Source organism: Moschus berezovskii, chromosome X (genome assembly GCF_049115385.1).
Source record: "Moschus berezovskii isolate FMDL1 chromosome X, NW_MosBer_1.0, whole genome shotgun sequence".
NCBI classification, from domain to species: Eukaryota; Metazoa; Chordata; class Mammalia; order Artiodactyla; family Moschidae; genus Moschus; species Moschus berezovskii.
In genome coordinates this window covers 72,548,894-72,571,731 of record NC_142488.1, presented here as the reverse complement: position 1 = coordinate 72,571,731, position 22,838 = coordinate 72,548,894, and the positions used below count along the sequence as shown (strand labels likewise).

Genomic DNA, 22,838 nt, shown 5'->3' with positions numbered 1-22,838 from the left:
CTAATTTACAGTTTGATGATTATAACCTAATTCGAAGTTTAACCTTTACACATTCCATTGTGGTTGGTTAATGATACCTCATAGCAAGCATCAATATTTTAAGACATTTTAGTTTTTTCTTTCCTTTTTCTTTTTATTTTTCCTTTCTTTCCCTTTTTTTCTTCTTTCCTTATGTGCTGTGCGTGTTTCTTCCTTCCTTCCCTCCCCTTCCTTCCATTTTGAATACTATAATCAAAAGTGCTATTTGCTATTTCTCTGTAATACCAGTGATTGCAAGTGATTTAGAAATGTCTTTTCTGGTTATGGTCTTCCTCAGCTTTCTAAATTTCCCCAGAATAATCTTAGAAGATTACCTTTTTTTTTCTTTACATGTTCACTTTGAAAATCCTCCAAATAAGAGGAATAGACTTTTTAACAGATTACTCCAGAATAGCATCAGACTATAGAAAGGTTCCTTTATATGACTGTGCTTTGAGCCTGACTGACCTCATAGTGGGATTATGTTTGTATAGCGAAGATCAGTAGAGTGAAAGTGAATATTCCCCAAATATATTGTATACTTCCTAATATATTATTTATATTGTTTTTATGTCTTAGTTTTTTTTTTTTTTTTTTGGAATACCATCTACTAGTTTTTGTAAAAACAAACTATATTACATGACTTGCCTGGTTTAGAAAAAGTTTACTCATTATATCCTATTAAAAATTATAAATTGTACACAATTGATTTGAACTATCTGTGGTTGCTATGTTTTCTTTTTTGTTGTTGTTGTTGTTAATTTATTTATTTTAATTGGAAGCTAATTACTTTACAATATTGTATGGGTTTTGCCATACATTGACATGAATCCGCCCCGGGTGTACATGTGTTCCCCGTCTTGAAGCCCCCTCCCACTTCCCTCCCCATACCATCCCTCTGGTTCATCCCAGTGCACCAGCCACGAGCATCGAACCTGGACTGGCGATTCGTTTCACATAGGATAATATACATGTTTCAATGCCATTCTCCCAAATCATTCCGCACTCGCCCTCTCCCACAGAGTATAAAAGATTGTTCTATACATCTGTGTCTCTTAAACTTTTAAATACCTACTTTAATAGTTTTTCAGACACTCAGGTTTTAAATACAGCTGCTTCTAATACAGTTTAAAATCTGATCTGGAAGAGTAAGTCATCCCTTATCTCTGCTTTTCACTATTCTGGTCTTTTATTTGGTGAACCATGTTACTCATTTTTATCAGCAACCTGTGGAATTTATAGATGAAGCACTGATCATGTTGGCTGCTTCTTTGAAGCAGACAGAAACATTCCACAGCTGTCTTCCTGAGTCCAGTTTTTCTTTTTCTGGTTTGCATGCTTTGGCCAGTCTGGTAAATGTGCTGAGTCATATATAGTACATTCAGTGAGCCCTTTAAGTTCTCTTTCTCAATTCAGTTCAGTTCAGTCACTCAGTCGTGTCCAACTCTTTCTGACCCCATGGACTGCAGCATGCCAGGCTTCCCTGTCCATTACCAGCTCCCAGAGCTTGTTCAGACTCATGTCCACCGAGTTGGTGATGCCATCCAACCATCTCATCCTGTTGTCCCCTTTTCTTCCTGCCTTCAACTTTCCCAGCATCAGGGTCTTTTCCAGTGAGTCAGCTCTTCACATCAGGTGGCCAAAGGATTGGAGCTTCAGCTTCAGCATCAGCCATTCCAATGAACTCCCAGGACTGATTTCCTTTATGATTGACTGGTTGAATCTCCTTGCAGTCCAAGGGACTCTCAAGAGTCTTCTCTAACACCAAAGTTCAAAAGCATCAATTCTTCAGTACTCAGCTTTCTTTATGGTCCAACTCTCACATCCATACATGACTACTGGAAAAACCATAGCTTGACTAGAGGGACCTTTGTTGGTAAAGTAATACCTCTCTCTGCCTTTTAATATGCTGTGTAGGTTGGTCATAGCTTTTCTTCCAAGGAGCAAGTGTCTTTTAATTTCATGGCAGCAGACACCATCTGCAGTGATTTTGGAACCCCCCAAAATAAAGTCTGTCACTGTTTCCATTGTTTCTCCATCTATTTGCCATGAAGTGACGGGACTGCATGCCATGATCTTCATTGTTTGAATGTTGAATTTTAAGCCAGCTTTTTTACTCTCCTCTTCCAATTTCATCACGAGGCTCTTTAGTTTTCTTTGATTTTTGCCATAGGGGTGGTGCCATATGCATATTCTGAGATTATTGATATTTCTCCCGGCAGTCTTGATTCCAGCTTGTGCTTCATCCAGCCTGGCATTTTGCATGATGTACTCTGCATATGTTAAATAAAGTGATAATATAAAACAGCCTTGACGTACTCCTTTCCCAATTTGAACCAATCCTTTGTTCCATGTCCCATTCTAACTGTTGCATATAGACTTGCATACAGATATCTCAGGAGGCAGGTAAGGTGGTCTGGTCTCTTTTTAGGCAAAGGAACTAATAACTCTGAGACATTAGCTTGATTAAGAACCCTTAGTCGTGGAAATGAAAAGGCATGAAGGGGCAGAACTGAGAATCTAGTGTGAGGAGAAGGTGCCATGGATGGGGAAGGTCAGGCATTTGGACAAGGATGGGTGTAAGAGTATTACAAACCTGGGTAGGAAAGAGAATCTGGAGTCACCAGAATCACTTCTGAGAGGCAGAATTCAGAAGTAATTTCTATAAAGAGAGGGGAAGGAAAAATATACAGTGTCAAAAATTAAATCACATAGTACTTGAGCTGAATATTTAGGGAAAAATGTATATATTACAAAAAGTTTTAAGTAATTTTTATGGCTATCTGAAAATTAGTCATTGAAATTCCTTTTTTCATTTATTATTTTTATTGGGAGTATAATTGCTTTACAATTGTGTTTATGCTGTACAGCCAAGTGAAACAGCTATATGTGTACATATATCCTCTCTCTCTTAAAACTCCCATCCCACCCCTTTAGGCCATCACAAAGCACTGAGCTGAATTCCCTCTGCTATAGAGCAGCTTCCCAGTAGCTATCTATTTTACACATGGTAGTATGTATATGTTAATGCTCGTCCCACCCTGTCCTTCCCTTGCTGTTTTCACCAGTCCTCCATCTGCATCTCTATTCCTGCTCTGCAAATGCATTCATCTGTAATATTTTACATATAGTAGATACTCATAGACATACTGTGTTTTGGGCATGCTTTTGAAGGTGGCTTAGATGGGGAAGAGTCTGCCTGCAGTTCGAGAGACACAGGATCCATCCCTGGGTTGGGAAGATCCCCTGGAAAAGGAAATGGCAAACTTCTCCAGTATTCTTGCCTGGAAAATCCCATGGATGGAGGAGCCTGGCAGGCTATATATCATGGGGTCTCAAAGAGTGGGATGTAACTGTGTGACTTCACTTTCACTTTTAAATTTAAAGTTTTAAAAGAGTCATTTAAAGAAAGAAAGGCATACTCCCTCCTCATTCATAGCCCCACCCAGAACCCTTTATATAGCTGATTTCTACATTTTCTTTTCAAATTAGTGGTTTGGAAAAACTGCTGTTTAACATATGTCTTGTTCAGTCTCGTAGCTAACTTTTATTATAAAAGTTTTTGTCAGTTGATTACCAAGCAAATTCTGGTGTTAAATGCCAGTTTTTTCAGAAGTAGTACAGCAAAGGACCTTTATGCTGCTGCTGCTAAGTCACTTCAGTCGTGTCCGACTCTGTGTGACCCCATAGACGGAAGCCCACCAGGCTCCCCCGTCCCTGGGATTCTCCAGGCAAGAACACTGGAGTGGGTTGCCATTTCCTTCTCCAATGTGTGAAAGTGAAAAGTGAAAGTGAAGTCATTCAGTCGTGTCCGACCCTTAGCGACCCCACAGACTGCAGCCTACCAGGCTCCTCCATCCATGGGATTTTCTAGGCAATAGTACTGGAGTGGCTTGCCATTGCCTTCTCCGAAAGGACCTTTATAGAGTGATGTAAATCTCTGAAAAGTAATAGTTTTCTATCCCTCTTCCCTCTCTCTGGAATGGTCAAAGAAGCCAGTGTTCTTCTCTACAAATTATGTTGTTACATTCAGCTGAACTGACCTTAGAGACTGGGTTTTGTTACATTTAATTTTGAAATGAAATTGTAGAGTTTCAGTTCAGTTCCGTTCAGTCACTTAGTCGTGTCCGACTCTCCGCGACCCCATGAATCACAGCACGCCAGGCCTCCCTGTCCATCACCAACTCCCATAGTTCACTCAAACTCATGTCCACAGAGTCGGTGATGCCATCCAGCCATCTCATTCTCTGTCGTCCCCTTCTCCTCCCGCCCCCAACCTTTCCCAGCATCAGAGTCTTTTCCAGTGAGTCAACTCATCGCATGAGGTGGCCAAACTATTGGAGTTTCAGCTTTAGCATCAGTCCTTCCAATGAACACCCAGGATTGATCTCCTCTAAAATGGACTGGTTGGATCTCCTTGCAGTACAAGGGACTCTCAAGAGTCTTCTCCAACACCACAGTTCAAAAGCATCAATTCTTTGGCGATCAGCTTTCTTCACAGTCTCAACTCTCACATCCATACATGACCAGTGGAAAAATCAAAGCCTTGACTAGACGGACCTTTGTTGGCAAAATTGTAGAGTTTAAGAGCCTTAAAATGTAGAAAAAGAACCTGGTAGTACATTAATAAGATTTTTAAAAATTATACTGAAAATCATAATGCATTCAGTTATTATATAAGAATAAGTAATTTTTAAATGAAAATATTGAATGTGGTTAGAAAATCAATTTCAAGAGGCCTTAAAATTAAATATTAATTTTTTTCATTTTACAATAGAAATATAGGGTTTATAACTTTTTCATTTATAAATATAATTTACATAGATTTAAACATATTGTTCAAATTCTTGTGATAATAGAATTCATATCTTGAGTGCATCATTGTCATTATTGTGGTTGTAATGTCATAACATAGTTTTGTAATATATTAGCATGGGTGGAAGTGGCTTAAGGGTAAATAGGATTTCTATTGTATTTCATATAATTACATGTGAACCTACAGTTGTCTCAAAATAGAAAAGGTTATTTTTTAATCATGTTTTTGTGTACAGTTCTGCAAGCTTTGACAAAATACAGTCTTATAACTACCACCAGCATCAAGATAGAAGACAGTTATCTCACCTCCTAGAATTTACCATTATAAATTAGTTCTCCCTTTACCCCTTGACAACCACCAATCTGCTTTCTGGCTCTGTGGTTTTGGCTTTTCCACAAAATGATATAATTAGAGGAAGACAGTATAAAGTCTTTGGAATCTGGCTTTATATACTATTAGTATAGTACACTTGAGATTCATATATATTGTGTGTATCAATAAATTTTTTTATTGCTGAGTTGTATTCCATTTTATGATGGAATACATGGTTTGTTTATCCAGTTCCCAATTAAGGGGCATGTGGGTTGTTTCCTGTTTTAGACAGTGGCAAATAAAGCCACTATAAATGTTTTTGTACAGATTTTATGTGAGGATAAATTTTTATTTCCATTCAGTAATTACCAAAGTAGTGGGATTAGTTGGTCATATGGAAAGTGTATGTTTAACTTAATGAGAAGCCTCCAAACTGTTTTCCAAAGTAGTTGTATCATTTTGCATATCTATCAGTGATGTGTGAGAGCTTCAGCCACTAAGCATCCTTGCTATTACATGGTATTGTCAATATTTTTGACTTTACCTCCTAAAAGTCATATGGTAATATATCATTGTGATTTTAATTTGCATTTCCCTAATAAATGATGACACTGAGCATCTTTCATGTGTTTCTTGGGAGAAGTATCTGTTCAGAATTTTTGCCCATTAAAAAATTGGATTATTTGTCGTCTTATTATTGACTTCTGAGATTTTAAAAATATACCCTGAGTACAAGTCGTTTGTCTAATATGTGATTTTCACATATTTTCTCCCAGTCTGTAGCTTATTTTTAATTTTCTCAGCAGTGTATTTTGAAGACTACTTTTTGACTTTGATAAAATCCAGTTATCAGCTTTTTTATTTTATGGATTATACTTTTGATGTTGTATCTAAGAAATTTTTGCCTAACTCAAGTTCACAAAAATTTTCTTCTATATTTCTTTTAAAAAATTTTACAGTTTTAAGTTTTACACTTAGTTATATGACTCACTTTGAGTTAATGCTTATTTATGGTAGAGGATGGATTTTTGTATTGTTGTTTTCACTCACTGAGTTGTATCTGACTCTTTGCAACCCCATGGACTACAACTCACCAGGCTCCTCTGTCCTCCACTGTGTCAGAGGTTGCTCAAATTTGTGTCCATTGAATTTGTGATGTTATCTAACCATCTTGTTCTCTGCCTCCCGTTTCTCCTTTGGCCTTCAATCTTTCATCTTTTCCAATGAGTCTTTTCCAGTGAGTCAGCTTTTCACAACAGGTGGCCAAAGTATTGGAGCTTCAGCATACAATCCTTCCAATGAATATTCAGGATTGACTGGTTTGGTCTCTTTGCAGAGTATTCTCCAACACCACAGTTCAAAAACATCAATTCTTCGTCACTCAGCCTTCTTTATGGTCCAACTCTCACATCCATACATCACTACTGGAAAAACCATAGCTTTGACGATACAGACTTTTGACAGCAAAGTGATGTCTCTGCTTTTTAATACACTGTCTAGGTTTGTCAAAACTTTCCTTCCAAAGAGCAAGCATCTTTTAATTTCATGGCTGCAATCACCATCCACAGTGATTTTTGTAGCCCAAACAAATAGCATCTGCCGTGGTTTCTTTTCGCCCCTCTCTTTGTCATGAAGTGATAGGATTGTGTTCCATAATCTGAGTTTTTTGAATGTTGAATTTCAAGTCAGCTTTCTCACTCTTCTCTTTCACACTCTCAAGGGGATCTTTAGTTCCTCTCCAGTTTCTGCCTTTAAGCAGACTTTTATATATTGATACCCTGTTATTCTGGCACCACTTATTAAAAAGAGTGACCTTTTTTACCCCATGAAGTTGCTTTTACACCTTTGTCAGAAATCGGCTTGCAATATATACCCAGTTCTGTTACCAGTCCAGTCGCTCAGTTGTGTCTGACTCTTTGCACCTCATGGACTGCAGTGCACCAGGTTTTCCTGTCCATCACCAATTCCCAGAGCTTGCTCAAACTCATGTCCATCAAGTTGGTGATGCCTTCCAACCATCTCATCCTCTGTCATCCCCTTCTTTTCCTGCCTTCAAACTTTCCCAGCATCAGGGTCTTTTCCAGTGAGTCAGTTCTTCGCATCAGGTGGCCAATTATTGGAGTTTCAGCTTCAGCATCAGTCCTTCCAATGAATATTCAGGGTTGCTTTCTTTAGGATTGACTGGTTGAATCTCCTTGCAGCTCAAAGGACTCTCAAGAGTCTTCTCCAACGCCACTGTTCAAAAGCATCAATTTTTTGGTGCTCAGCTTTCTTATGGTCAAGCTCTTACATGCATACATGACTCCTGAAAAAAACATAGCTTTGACTAGATGAAGCTTTGCTGGCAAAGTAATATCTCTGCTTTTTTAATATGGTATCTAGAGTGGTCATAGCTTTTCTTCCAAGAAGCATGTATCTTTTAATTTCATGGCTGCAGTAACCTTCTACATTGATTTTGGCTTCAACAGTATGTGAACTGAAAGCTTCCAGGTGTTCAAGCTGGATTTAGAAAAGGCAGAGGAACCAGAGATCAAATTGCCAACATCTGTTGGATCATAAAAAAAGCAAGAGAATTCCAGGAAAACATCTACTTCTGCTTCATTGACTATGCTAAAGCCTTTGTGTGTATCACAACGAATTGTGGAAAATTCTGAAAGAGATGGGAATACCAGACCACCTGACCTGCCTCCTGAGAAATCTGTATGAAGGTCAATGGAACAATGGACTAGTTCTAAATTGGGAAAGGAGTACATCAAGGCTGTATATTGTCACCCTGCTTATTTATCTTATATGCAGATTATATCATGCATAATGTCTGGCTGGATGAATCAAAAGCTGGAATCAAGATTGCCGGGAGAAATATCAATAACCTCAGATATGCAGATGACACCACCCTTTATGGCAGAGAGTGAAGAGGAACTAAAGAGCCTCTTGATTGTGGTGAAAGAGGAGAGTGAAAATCCTGGCTTAAAACTCAACATTCAAAAAATGAAGATCATGGCATCTGGTCCGATCACTTCAAGGAAGATAGATGGGGAAACAATAGAAACAGTGACAGATTTTATTTTCTCAGGCTCCAAAATCACTGCAGATGGTGACTGCGGGCATGAAATTAAAAGACACTTGATACTTGGAAGAAAAGCTATGACAAATCTAGACACCGTATTTAAAAGCAGAGACATTTCTTTGCCGACCAAGTTCTGTATGCTCAAAGCTCTGGTTTTTCCAGGAGTCATGTATGGATGGGAGAGCTGGACCATAAGGAAGGTTGAGGGCCAAAAAAATGATTCTTTTGAATTGTGGTGTTGGAGAAGACTCCTGAGAGGCCCTTGGACTGCAAGGAAATCAAACCAGTCAATCCTAATGGAAATCAATCCTGAATATTCATTGCAAAGACTGATGCTGAAGCTGAAGCTCCAATACTTGGCCACCTGATGTGAAGAGCTGACTCATTAGAAAAGCCCCTTATGCTGGGAAAGATGGAAGGCAGGAGAAGGGGACACAGGATGAGATGGTTGGATAGCATCAATAACTCAATGGACATGAGTTTGAGCAAGCTCCAGAAAATGGTGAAGGACAGGGAAACCTGGAGTGCTGTAGTCTATGGCGTCTTCAAGAGTCAGACACGACTGAGCGAGTGAACAGCAATAAATATGGTATATTACCTTGAAAAAAATCTTGAAGTTGGCTTGTAGAATGGGTATCAGAAAGATTGCAGATTATACATTATTGTGAAAAGATGGAAGGTAGATTATCTGGAATTGGGAGTTCTAATACTGTCGGTGAACAGGAATAGCTCATAACCTATGTGATATGGTGATGTTCATGTATGTATTTTTGTTTGGCTCAGATTAACTAGGCACAGTTTTCTAGTGTTTCACCCAGTGTTTCTTGTGGATAAAATTGCACATAAACCAACCTGAAAAATTAAATTCGTGTTATAGTCACCAATCAAATTCTAGTGTTAAATATCTGTTTTGATCCCATTGCCATTTTCTTTATTGTTTTGGGTTCGAGTTTATATACCCTTTCTGTGTTTCCTGTCTAGAGAAGATCCTTTAGTATTTGTTGGAAAGCTAGTTTGGTGATGCTGAAGTCTTTCAGCTTTTGCTTGTCTGTAAAGCTTTTGATTTCTCCTTCATATTTGAATGAGATCCTTGCTGGGTATAGTAATCTGGGCAATAGGTTACTTTCTTTCTTTCTCCAAACTCATTCTATGAGGCCACCATCACCCTAATCCCAAAACCTGGTAAAGATCCCACAAAAAAAGAAAACTACAAGCCAATATCACTGATGAACATAGATGCAAAAATCCTTAACAAAATTCTAGCAATCAGAGTCCAACAACACATTCAGAAGATCATACATCATGACCAAGTGGACTTTATCCCAGGAATGCAGGGATTCTTCAATATCTGCAAATCAATCAACGTAATACACCACATTAACAAAATGAAAAATAAATCATATGATTATCTCAATAGATGCAGGGAAAGCCTTCGACAAAATGCAACATCCATTTATGATTAAAAAAACCTCCAGAAAGTGGAAATAGAAGGGACATATCTCAACATAATAAAAGCTATATATGACAAACTCACAGCAAACATTATCCTCAACGGTGAAAAACTGAAAGCATTTCCCCTAAAGTCAGGAACAAGACAAGGGTGCCCATTCGCACCACTACTATTCAACATAGTTCTGGAAGTTTTGGCCACAGCAATCAGAGCAGAAAAAGACATAAAAGGAATACAAACTGGAAAAGAAGAAGTAAAAATTTCACTGTTTGCTGATGACATGATCCTCTACACAGAAAACCCTAAAGACCCTACTAGAAAACTACTAGAGCTAATCAATGAATACAGTAAAGTTGCAGGATATAAAATCAACACACAGAAATCCCTTGCATTCCTATACACTAATAATGAGAAAATAGAAAGAGAAATTAAGGGAACTATTCCATTCACTGTTGCAACGAAAAGAATTAAATACTTAGGACTATATCTACCTAAGGAAACAAAAGACTTGTACATAGAAAACTATAAAACACTAGTGGAAGTAATCAGAGGACACTAATAGATGGAGAAATATACCGTGTTCGTGGATTGGAAAAATAAATATTGTAAAAATGAGTATACTACCCAAAGTAATTTATACATTCAATGCAATCCCTATCAAGCTACCAACGATATTTTTCACAGAACTAGAACAAATAATCTCACAATTTGTATGGAAATACAAAAAACCTCAAATAGCCAAAGCAATCTTGAAGAAGAATGGAACTGGAGGAATTAACCTTCCGGACTTCAGGCTCTACTACAAAGCCAGAGTCATCAAGACAGTATGTTACCGACATAAAGACAGAAATATAGATCAATGGAACAAAATAGAAAGCCCAGAGATAAATCCACGCACCTATGGACACCTTATCTTTGACAAAGGAGGCAAGAATATAAAATGGAGAAAAGACAGTCTCTTTAACAAGTGGTGCTGGGAAAACTGGTCAGCCACTTGTAAAAGAATGAAACTAGAACATTTCCTAACACCATACACCAAAATAAACTCAAAATGGATTAGAGAGCTAAATGTAATACCGGATTCTATAAAACTCCTAGAGGAGAACGTAGGCAAAACACTCTCCGACATAAATCACAGCAGGATCCTCCAAGACCCACCTTCCAGAATACTGGAAATAAAAGCAAAAATAAACAAATGGGACCTAATTAAAATCACAAGCTTCTGCACAGCAAAGGAAACTATAAGCAAGGTGAAAAGACAGCCTTCAGAGTGGGAGAAAATAATAGCAAATGAAGCAACTGATAAAGGATTAATCTCCAAAATATACAAGCAGCTCCTGCAGCTCAATTCCAGAAAAATAAGTGACCCAATCAAAAAATGGGCCAAAGAATTAAACAGACATTTCTCCAAAGAAGACATAAAGATGGCTAACAAACACATGAAAAAATGCTCAACATCCCTCATCATCAGAGAAATGCAAATCAAAACCACAATGAGATACCATTTCCCAGCAGTCAGAATGGCTGCTATCCAAAAGTCTACATGCAATAAATGCTGGAGAGGGTGTGGAGAAAAGGGAACCCTCTTATACTGTTGGTGGGAATGCAATCTAGTACAGCCGCTATGGATAACAGTGTGGAGATTCTTCAAAAAACTGGAAATAGAACTGCCATATGATCCAGCAATCGCACTCCTGGGCTTACACACCAAGGAAACCAGAATTGAAAGAGACACATATACTCCAGTGTTCATTGCAGCACTGTTTATAATAGCGAGGACATGGAAGCAACCTAGATGTCCATCTGCAGACGAATGGATGAAAAAGCTTTGGTACATATACACAATGGAGTATTTTTCAGCCATCAAAAAGAATGCATTTGAATCAGTTCTAATGTGATGGATGAAATTGAAGCCTATTATACAGATTGAAGTAAGCCAGAAAGAAAAACACCAATGCAGTATACTAATGCATATATATGTAATTTAGAAAGATGGAAATGATAACCCTGTATACGAGACAGCAAAAGAGACACAGATGTATAGAAAAGTCTTTGGGAGTCTGTGGGAGAGGGTGAGGGTGGGATGATTTGGGAGAATGGCATTGAAGCATGTATATTATCATATGTGAAACGAATCACCAGTCCAGGTTCGATGCATGATACAGGATGCTTGGGGCTGGTGTACGGGGATGACCTGGAGGGAGGATATGGGGAAGAGGGAGGTGGGAGGGGTCTTCAAGAAAGAGAACACATGTACCCCCATGGCGGATTCGTTTCAATGTATGGCAAAACCAACCAATATATTAATGTAAGGTAATTTGCCTCCAATAAAATAAAATTTAAAAAAATAAAAAATAAAAATATCTGTTTTGTCAGAAAATAGTACAACAAAGGGCCTTTGTGGAATAGTGTAAATCTCTGAAAGGTATAAATTATATTGGAACAAATTTGCATTTTTAAGACAAGCATCATAGCAGAACTAACTATGTATGTCAGTTCTCCCATACAACACTGTCTTGATTACTATAGTTTTATAGTAATTATTGAAGTCAGGTAGTATGATTCCTTGAATTTCCTTTTTTTTTCCCCACATTTTTTGGCTATTCTGTTTCCTTTGTCTTTTTATATAAATTTTAAATTCAACTTGTTGATTTTTACAAAAAAAAATATTGCTGAGATTTTTATTAATGTTTCATTGACTCTGTAGATCAGTTTTGGGAGAACTAACATCTTTAGCAACATTGAATCTTCCAAACTGTGACCAATATCTCTTTCCATTTACTTAGATCTACTCTGATTCCTTTCATTAGTGTTTAACGTTTTTATCATGCCAATCTTCCATATACATACTTTGTTTATTTTTATCTATTGGATTTAATGTGAGTTGTTGGTTGTATTACAAATAGGACTTTTAAAATTTTAGCCTTTCCATTTTTTATTGTACGTATATGGAAATAAGATTGATTTTTATGGACCTTTAGCTCTTTGAAGACAAAAAGCAAAAATGGAAGCTTTCCAGTGTCAAAGAAAAATTTGCTTTTCTAATATTTGCAAGTTAGCATCTCTTTTTTGTCTTAGTCTATTTTAAAAATCAAATCACTATAACAATGTTGACTTTATTGTTGTCTTTTCAAAGTTGTTGAATCATATTCTAATATAGACATGAAAACATGTATTTTTAGGATGAGGTTTAATTGCACAATTTTAAATGCCCTGATAGAGTACTGTAAAATACAAGCTTTTCTCCATTCTTTCTGTTAACTAATCTCACAAGAGCTTTCTTAATGGTAATTGTAGGCCATCCATGAATACAGTTAATTCATAGTTTTGTTTCTTTTGGTATTTTCTAGTTTCTGAAAATCTTCAGATATATTTTTGTGCAATATTGTTATAGATTTTGGACTCAGCAAGGAATCAGTAGATCAAGAGAAGAAGGCCTACTCATTTTGTGGTACAGTGGAGTATATGGCTCCTGAAGTAGTAAATAGGAGAGGTCATTCCCAGAGTGCTGATTGGTGGTCATATGGTGTACTTATGGTAAGTAGTATTTTTAAAATTATGTCAATATAAATTAAATATTGTTTAAAATTTTAATCTGAGTATTGGAATGTGTTTGTTGAGAATAGGGTTTTAAAAGTTCATGATTGCTTTTAAAGAATTTGTAATTGGATAGCTGTCATATAATAAGAATTAGGGTTTTGGTGTTCTGATTTCTTTTAAAGCTGCTTGATTAAAAGGCAGATCACAGCATTCTTTTATAAGTTATTCAAATGTAAAAATTAAAAAAAGACTTGTTAGAGTTTAGATTTCAGAGTACTGTGTTTAGTAGTACATAATATTTTAATTAGTTATCACAGAATGTAGCACCTTACTGTTTACTATCTTACTGTCACATTATTTCAAGCATGTCTGTAGAAAGATTATAAACCTCTAAGGAAAGCAATTCTGTTTTCTACTTTTTCTACTTTTCCACAGTATCGAGCATATTGAGCATATAGACTGACTAATTTGGTATAAGATTAATCATAGAGTTTGTAGTGTTAAGTAGGGCGATAAATGAATAGCTATTTGATCAGATACAGTTTGCTTTAGAATCTTGATAATCCATTTTTACCTATTTATCACTGTACGATTTAACATATAGTGAATTACTATACGATTTTTCAGTATATTAAGTGGCTATTATAAGCCTGACATTTGGCAAGGGCAATGGATTGGGAACAGTCTGGAAGTACAATATTTGACATTTTCCTTGGCCTAAGAAGACATGCCATCTGATTGGGGAAACAAATGTAATAGCTAAGTAAATTATCTGGAAGTACCTTAGGAGTTCAAACAAGAATTTATTCAAATTGATGTAGGGAAATCAGAGGAGCCAGAACTTAAATTAAGCCCTGAAGGATGGATACAATTCAGATAACTGTGACTCTACTATAATATTGTGATAATATTAGGAAATACCTGGAGAACCAGTTTAACTAGACTAGTAGTATAGACAGAGAAGGCAATGGCAAGCCACTCCAGTACTCTTGCCTAGAAAATCCCATGGATGGAGGAGCCTGGTAGGCTGCAGTCTGTGGGGTCGCTATGGGTCGGACACGACTGAGCGACTTCACTTTCACTTTTCACTTTCCACTTTTACACATTGGAGAAGGAAATGGCAACCCACTCCAGTGTTCTTGCCTGGAGAATCCCAGGGGCAGGGGAGCCTGGTGGGCTTCCGTCTGTGGGGTCACACAGAGTCGGATACGACTGAAATGACTTAGCAGCAGCAGCAGCAGTAGAGAATAACGGTGAAGGTGGAGGAAATGAAGCTATAAGCCTATAAGCATTTGTATGGTATTTTTTGAGTGGTAAACTTTTGTAAAGTCTTAAACAGGATGGTAGTTAGAGAAAAATTGTATTTTAAGATTAGCCTTGGTAGCATTATGTATATGGATTTCAAATGGAGGAAACTACAAGTAGGAAGACCAAGTTCTCCTTGCAAGGCAGTTGTAAGATTACAAAATAAAAAAGGAAATCTTCAAGACATTTCAAAGGAAGAGATGACTGACCTTAGTAGCAGATTAAATGTCACAGATAAAGCAGAGGGAAAGGGTTAAAGACAAATACCTTTAAAACTTTAGGGGATTGAAAGAAAGATAGTTCAGTAGAAAAGATAGTTGGGAAAGATAGCTGATTTTGAAAGTGAGGAAAGAACTTATTTTTAACATGTTGCATAGGTTACTGTGGGTTCGTATTTAACCTCTTGATAGTAATGAATTAGGAGAGGGCAATGGAGAGAGCATCAGACTCATCAGAAGACCTTAAAGAAACAAAGAAGAAAGAAACAAAAACAACAAACAAATACTCTGCCAGCCAGTATATAGTTTTTTTGAGGGGAAGGTGTGATTCCAGTATACTGTCCTTCTCTTTTTCTTTTTGTTCTTTCCATTTCCACCTCTTAAATCTTCAGTCCCTGGGACAGAACCATTACTTTAGGTTTGGAGGCAAGGGACTGGAACTTGAGAGAGATGATTCCCATACAACATATTTCCCTTCTTCATTCCCTTTCTATGACTCCTACCCCTATCACTTCAATCTTCAGTTGAGAAACATTACTGTAGATTTGGAAGAGAAAGCTGGGGATTGAAGGAGATTGAAACTGGAACCAATTTGTGAGTCATCAGTCATCAAGAAAGAGTTGAATGGATAAGCTAACTAAGGTTTTAAGTTCAGTATCATCAGAGGACTGAGGGCAAACCCATTATTGAATCTCAGCTTAAAATTTAAATATTAGGGATATAAAACCTCTCCTCTTTAATGAGCCTTATTTTCAGATCTTTCTTTTTCCAATAGAATTACTTTTTAAAATATAATTCTTTAATGTTCTAGTTATCTGCATTGCAGTTAACTCTCTTTAGGGAAAATATTTTCATTATGCCATGTACAAATTGAAATGGCTCAGTGCTTATTTTTACTTTTCTTTCATTGTTAAATGTTTTCTTTAAAAGCTTATCTTTGTTTTAAAAGATAATACCTCATGTCTGGGGCTTCCCAGATGGCTCAGTGGTAAAGAATCCACCTGCTAATGCAGGAACTGAAGGAGACAAGTGTTTGATCCCTGGGTAAGGAAGATCCCCTGGAGGGGAAATGGCAACCCACTCCAGTATTCTTGCCTAGAGAATCCTATGGACAGAGAAACCTGGCGGATTCCAGTCCATGGGCTTGCAAAGAGTTGAACACGACTGAGCATGCACACCTTGTGTCTATTTCCACATTGCTTTGGTTTGGGAAATTTAGCCAAAATAGGACTGAAATAATGGTTGGTTTCATTTGCTATGTGTCATCTCTCATTTAGGCTATGTATTGTGGAGTACTAGAGGTGTATTTCCTTAAGTGACCTGGTTTTCTGGTCCTTTATGATTGCTATCATATAGATCCTGAGTGATTGATGATCACGTTTTACAAATCTCAATTTTTTCTTAAAGAATTTCATTGTATATTCCAAGTTGTGCTAAACTTGTGTTATTTTGTGTTTATGTGTTTTAGTTTGAAATGCTTACTGGTACTCTGCCATTTCAAGGTAAAGACAGAAATGAGACCATGAATATGATATTAAAGTAAGTGGAAACATTTTTTTTTCCTTTGGGGAAAAATTCCTTGCTTTCAGTTTTGACAAGCTTGTTATAGTTTTCATTTGAAACAAAAGAACATTTTCACACTGTCTCATTCCCTTTCACCTTATAGGGGATATTATTTGCCATTGTGAAAGCATTCATTAATTTTTTGGGGGAATTTTTCAGTTTAGAAGTATGACTAGATTTAAATGAAATTTTCTGAAATCTTCTTTTCCAGAGCAAAACTCGGAATGCCTCAGTTTCTTAGTGCTGAAGCACAAAGTCTTCTAAGGATGCTATTTAAAAGGAATCCAGCAAATAGATTGGGTATTGTTTATTTTCTTAGTTTTTATAACAAAATACTGGGAGGTATAATTATATTGGGAAGATAATTTTAACTGTATGTTTTCTGGCTTAACTTCATTTACTGCTGCTGTATATTTATACCGAGACTTTTACATTTTATGTATGCAAAGATTCCAGTACAAAGCACAATGCCAAAAACATTAACAGTTAAAATTTCACCAAATGAAAAAAATACTATAGAATACACAGTTGTAAAAAGCTACATTTTTTTTTTTTAAAAAGCTACATTAAGTTGTTTTACAACTGCCTCAGGCTGCAAAAAGAAAAAAAAAACCCAATGCCATACCTAAGTTATCCCTTTCTCATTGTGCTTTGTACCATTTTTTTCAATTTATTTTAAAGAATTAAAATAAATACATAAATAAATATATATTATTGAAATAAATTTAAACACACTCAAAAAAAAGATTCCAGTAATCTGTTATATCCGTGATTAAAAATGAAGCAGTCTAGTTATGCAAAACTTATATTTAATATATATCATATCATTATGTGTATCATATGAGTCTCTTTTGACATAATTCACAGAATTCTCCCTTGTATAGAAAAATCCTTTTATACATTTGAAGATAATTATTTTGTTCCTTCTATTATTCATGAAGATAAATATTATGTTTCCATAACTGCTCATTGTTTGGCTACTTTCTTGTAGTCTTTCCCTGGATCCAAATGTGATTCTTTTATCCTGTTTATGTCCATGTGTTGAAATTTCAAAGTCACTTTATTCATTGCATTTTTAATTTGATATATAAATAGGAGGTCATAAGTTGAATTATAAAGAAAATAAAACTACTTAAATTTTTAAAATATTTTTAACTACTTAAAGTTTAACATTATGTTAAACATGATTTTTATTTGCTTCAGGAGGCACTTCAGTATTTCACGATACCCTATGTGCTTCAGCATGAACACCAGATATTTTTTATCATATTAAATTCAAAGGACCAATTAATAAAACATCAGATAAGAAATCATAAACTTTTCACTGCAAGAAATCTATAAAATATGTGTACTCCTGTTTTACAGATAACAATCTGGAGGCCAAGTAACCAGATTTAAAAAAATCAGACTGGTAAAATAATTCTCCATTTTTGTAGGTTCAGAAGGAGTTGATGAAATCAAAAGACATCTTTTTTTTGCAAATATTGACTGGAATGTAAGTAGACTATAAAGTGTGTTACTGAATACCTTTAAGAAGAGCAAAATCTCAAGAGTAAATTGGTAATATGTTGACTTTGCTGATAAAATTAATCCATTTGTTTCATATTTAGTGTGAGATTTTTATTTATTAGTATAGCATATCATGAAGTTACCTTGAACCAGCAAATGCATGGATGATACATAGTATATTTTTGTTTCTCATTTGCCTTGCCTGTTAAGTATGTTATTCTAGGTTAAAGAATATCGGTGGGAAGAAGAAAAAGGAGAAAGGGGATGAATGAAAGGGCAGATTCTTATAGAAAAAATGAATTGTAAAGAATCTAAGATGTTATTTAATTTGAAATGATCCTTTGTCGTGTATTAGTACAATTTAAATTTGCTAAGAAGTAAAAATCTTTGTGTCGTTATTCCACTAAATTTTGAAAGGGCATGAAAACAAAAACATAGTGAAATTCTGCAGTCATTTATTGAATTTTTTAAGTTGCAACTCCCAGACTAGTGAACTTTTCACTTTTTCTTATTGTTGTTTACAACACAGCTTTATGTATTTTATGTACTATTAATCATCATAGGTAAGCATTTTTGATTATTTACTTCTGACATTGATAGTGAAAATTATCCCCAAGGAAAACATGTCTCTTTTGATTTCTAAGGCAGAGGCAGAGAGCCACTATTCACTGACCAAATTATCATTTCATTTGACTTGTAGAACAAGTTTCAGTAGCCCAATATTTTGATTTATTTTAATAGTTATAAAACTGCAACATAAAGCATTAATAACCTGAAAAGCCTTGTAATGAACATGGGAATTGCATCGCATTTGTCTTATCTATGTGCATTCCTCTTTCAGTATTCTTGCATTCCCTTGTCATTTTTTTTTCTAATGCTTCTCTACTCTTCCTTTTTCCTTAACTAGAAAAGCTAGAAATTAATTTCCATTATTTTTATGTCTAAAGTTTGTTTATTGCTCGTAAGTAACAAAAGAGTCGAATGTTTATGTATTTGAATAAGTGAAAATTACTTTTCTATAAAGTGAAAGTAGGTTTATTGAGAGAAACGTTCCATAGGCAGAATGCAGTCTGTCTTAGAAGGCAAGAGCAACCTTTTTTTTTTTTAAGGTTCCACATATGAGTGAGATCTACAGTATTTGTCTTACTCTGTCTGACTCATTTCTTCTTAATTCATTCTTCTGTTGATGGACACAGGTTATTTCCATGTCTTGGGTATTGTGAATAGTACTGCAATAAACATGGTGGTGCAGATGTCTTTTGAGATAGTGACATTGTCTTTTGCAAAACAGATATTATTATTTATTTTTTGTATCTTTTTAAATTAATTTTTACTTGAGTGTAGTTGTTTTACAATGTTGTGTTTCTGCTGTACAGCAAAGTGTACAAAGAGCTATGCATTCGCTCTTTTTGGATTTCCTTCCCATATAGGTCACCACAGAGCATTGAGTAGAGTTCCCTGTGCTTTACAGATAGTCCTTATTAGTTATCTATTTATACATAATAGTGTATACCTGTCAATCTCAATCTCCCAGTTCATTATACCTTTCCCCTTACCCCCTTGGTATCCATACGTTTGTTCTGTGTCTGTGTCTTTATTTCTGCTTTGCAGATAAGTTCACCTATACCATTTTCCTAGGTTCCACATATAAGAGATACTAAAGGATATTTGTCTTTCTCTTTCTGACTTAATTTCACTGTGTATGAAAGTCTTTAGGTCTATCCACATCTCTGCAAGTGACACAATTCCATTCTATTTTATGACTGAGTAATATCCCATTATTATATATGTACTATATATTCTTTATCCATTCCTCTGTTGATGGACATTTAGGTTGCTTCTGTGTCCTGGCTATTGTAAATAGTGCTGTGGTGAACATTGGGGTACATGTATCTTTTTTTAATTACGTTTTTTTCTGCATATATACCCAGTAGTGAGATTTCTGGAGAAGGCAATGGCAACCCACTCTGGTACTCTTGCCTGGAAAATCCCATGGATGAAGAGCCTGATAGGCTACAGTCCATGGGATTGCAAAGGGTCGGACATGACTGAGCGACTTCACTTTCACTTTTCACTTTCACACATTGGAGAAGGAAATGGCAACCCATTCCAGTGTTCTTGCCTGGAGAATCCCAGGGAGGGGGGAGCCTGGTGGGCTACCATCTATGGGGTCACAAAGAGTCGGACATGACTGACATGACTTAGCAGCAGCAGCAGTGAGATTTCTGGGTCATATGGCAGTTCTATTTTTAGTTTTTCAAGGTACATCCATTCTGTTATCCATACTGGCTCTATTAGTTTATACCCCCACCAACAGTGTAGGAAAGTTCCCTTTTCTCCATATCCCTCCAGCATTTACTGTTTGTAGATTATTTTTTTGATAAAGGCCATGCTGGCCATTCTCACTGATGTGAGGTGGTAGTTCATTGTATTTTTAATTTGCATTTCTCTAATAATTAATGATTTTGATCTTTTCATGTGCCTCACTGGTCATCGCTATGTCGTCTTTTAAGAAATGTCTACTTAGATCTTCCACCCATTTTTTGATTGGATTTTTTTTATATTGATCTGCATGAAGTACTTGTATATTTTGAAGATTAATTCCTTGTCAGTTGTTTAACTTTCAAATATTTAGTCCCATTCTGAGGGTTGTCTTTTCATCTTGTTTATGATTTCCTTTGCTGTGTAGAAACTTTTAAGTTTAATTAGGTCCCTTTTTTTATTACTCTAGGAGGTGGGGCAAAAATTTTTTGCTGCAGTTTATGTCAAAGAGTGGTTTTCCTACATTTTCCTTTAACAGTTTTATAGTATCCAGCCTTACATTTTGGTCTTTAATACATTTTGAGTTTTGTTTTGTTTTTTTCTGTTTAAATGATTTTATTTATTTTTGGCTGTGCTAGGTCCTAATTGCTGCATGGGCTTTTCTCTAGTTGTTGGGAGTGGTGACCACTCTCTAGTTGTGGTGCTTGGGCTTCTCATTGCAGTGGTTTCTCTTTTTGTGGAGCATGGGCTCTAGGTGCGTGGGCTTCAGCTGTTGTGGTTCCCCAGCTCTAGAACACAGGCTCAGTAGTTGTGGCGCAGGGATTTTGTAGCTCTAGAGCATGTGGGATCTTCCCAGAGCAGGGTTCCAACCTATGTCTCCTGCATTGGCAGGCAAATTCTTTACCACTGAGTCATGAGGGAACCCAGAGTTTATTTATTTTTTGTATGGTGTTAGGCAGAGTTATAATTTCATTTGTTTACATGTAACTGTCCAGTTATCCCCACACCACAATTTTTGCTGATTTTGTTTTTTGTTTGATTTTAATTTTAGATTTCATAATTGGGAGGGGAGTTTGGGGGAGAATGGATACATGTATATGTATGACTGAGTCCCTTTGCAGTCCACCTGAAACTGTCATAAGGGTGATAATCAGCTATGCTCCAGTAAAAAATAAAAAGTTTAAATAAAATGTAAAAGGGTGAATCCTATCTTCACACCAGTTATTGGAGAGACTGCCTTTTCTCCTTTGCCTTCTTTGTCACAAATTAGGTGACCATAGGTACATGCATTTATTTCTGTTTTTTCTATCCTATTCCTTTCATGTATATTTCCAATTTTGTTCCATTATCATACTGTCTTGAACTGTAGCTTCGTAGTGTAGTTTCAAGTCAGGAAGCCTGATTCTTCCAACTTCAGTTTTCTTTCTCAAGATTGTTTGGCTGTTTGGAGTCTTTTTGTTTCCATCAGTCAGTTCCCTCACTTATTCATGTCCAACTCTTTCTGACCCCATGGACTGCAGCACGCCAGGCTTCCCTGTCCATCACCAACTCCTGAAGCTTTCTCAAATTCATGTCCATCAAGTCGGTGATGCCATCTAACCATCTCATCCTTTGTTGTCCCCTTCTCCGCCTACCTTCAATCTTTCCAAGCATCAGGGTCTTTTCCAATGAGTCAGCTCTTCTCATCAGGTGGCCAGAGTATTGGAGTTTCAGCTTAAGCATCAGTCCTTCCAATAAATATTCAGGACTGATTTCCTTTAGGATGACTGGTTTGATCACCTTGCTGTCCAAGGGACTCTCAAAAGACTTCTTCACCACCACAGTTCAAAAGAATCAATTCTTTGGCACTCAGCTTTATCGTCCAACTCTCAAAACCATACATGACTACTGGAAAAACCATAGCTTTGACTAGATGGAACTTTGTCTGCAAAGTAATGTCCCTGCTTTTTAATATGCTGTCTAGGTTGGTCATATCTTTTCTTCCAAGGAGCAAGTGTATTAATTTCATGTCCATAGGCACCATCTGCAGTTATTTTGGAGCCCCCAAAATATAAAGTCTGTCAGTGTTTTCAACTTTTTCACTCTCCTCTTTCACTTTCATCAAGAGGCTCTTTAGTTCTACTTGGCTTTCTGTCATAAGGGTGGTGTCATCTGTGTATCTGAGGTTATTAATATTTCACCTAGCAATCTTGATTCCAGTGTGTGCTCCATCCAGCCCGGCATTTCACATGATATACTCTTCATATAAGTTAAATAAGCAGGGTGACAATATACAACCTTGATGTATTCCTTTCCTGATTTGGATGTATTCCTTTCCTTATTTGTTGTTCCATGTCCAGTTGTAACTGTTGCTTCATAACCTGCATACAGATTTCTCAGGAGGCAGGTCAGGTGGTCTGGTATTCCAATTTCTTTCAGAATTTTCCACAGTTTGTTGTGATCCTCACAGTCAAAGGCTTTGGTATAGTCAATAAAGCAGAAGTAGATGTTTTTCTGGAACTCTCTTGCCTTTTTGATGATCCAACTGATGTTGGCAATTTGATCTCTGGTTCCTCTGCCTTTTCTACATCCAGCTTGAACATCTGGAAGTTCACGGTTCATGTACTGTTGAAGCCTGTTTTGGAGAATTTTGAGCATTACTTTGCCAGTGTGTGCTGCTGCTGCCTCTGCTAAGTCACTTCAGTCGTGTCCGACTCTGTGTGACCCCACAGACGGAAGCCCACCAGGCTCCCCCATCCCTGGGATTCTCCAGGCAAGAACACTGGAGTGGGTTGCCAT

At 36.6% G+C, this 22,838-nt stretch overlaps 1 protein-coding gene across 7 annotated transcripts in view; it reads left to right on the top strand.

Annotated features, from left to right (window-relative positions):
- RPS6KA6 (ribosomal protein S6 kinase A6) overlaps window positions 1–22,838 on the top strand; it is a 236,916-nt gene that overhangs the window by 115,124 nt on the left and 98,954 nt on the right. For all 7 annotated transcript variants that reach the window (XM_055437957.2, XM_088833679.1, XM_055437960.2 and 4 more), the window contains 4 exons: window positions 13,058–13,200; window positions 16,195–16,265; window positions 16,501–16,589; window positions 17,726–17,784. In XM_055437957.2, the coding sequence (XP_055293932.1) occupies window positions 13,058–13,200; window positions 16,195–16,265; window positions 16,501–16,589; window positions 17,726–17,784 (362 nt within the window). The remainder of the gene's footprint in view (window positions 1–13,057; window positions 13,201–16,194; window positions 16,266–16,500; window positions 16,590–17,725; window positions 17,785–22,838) is intronic.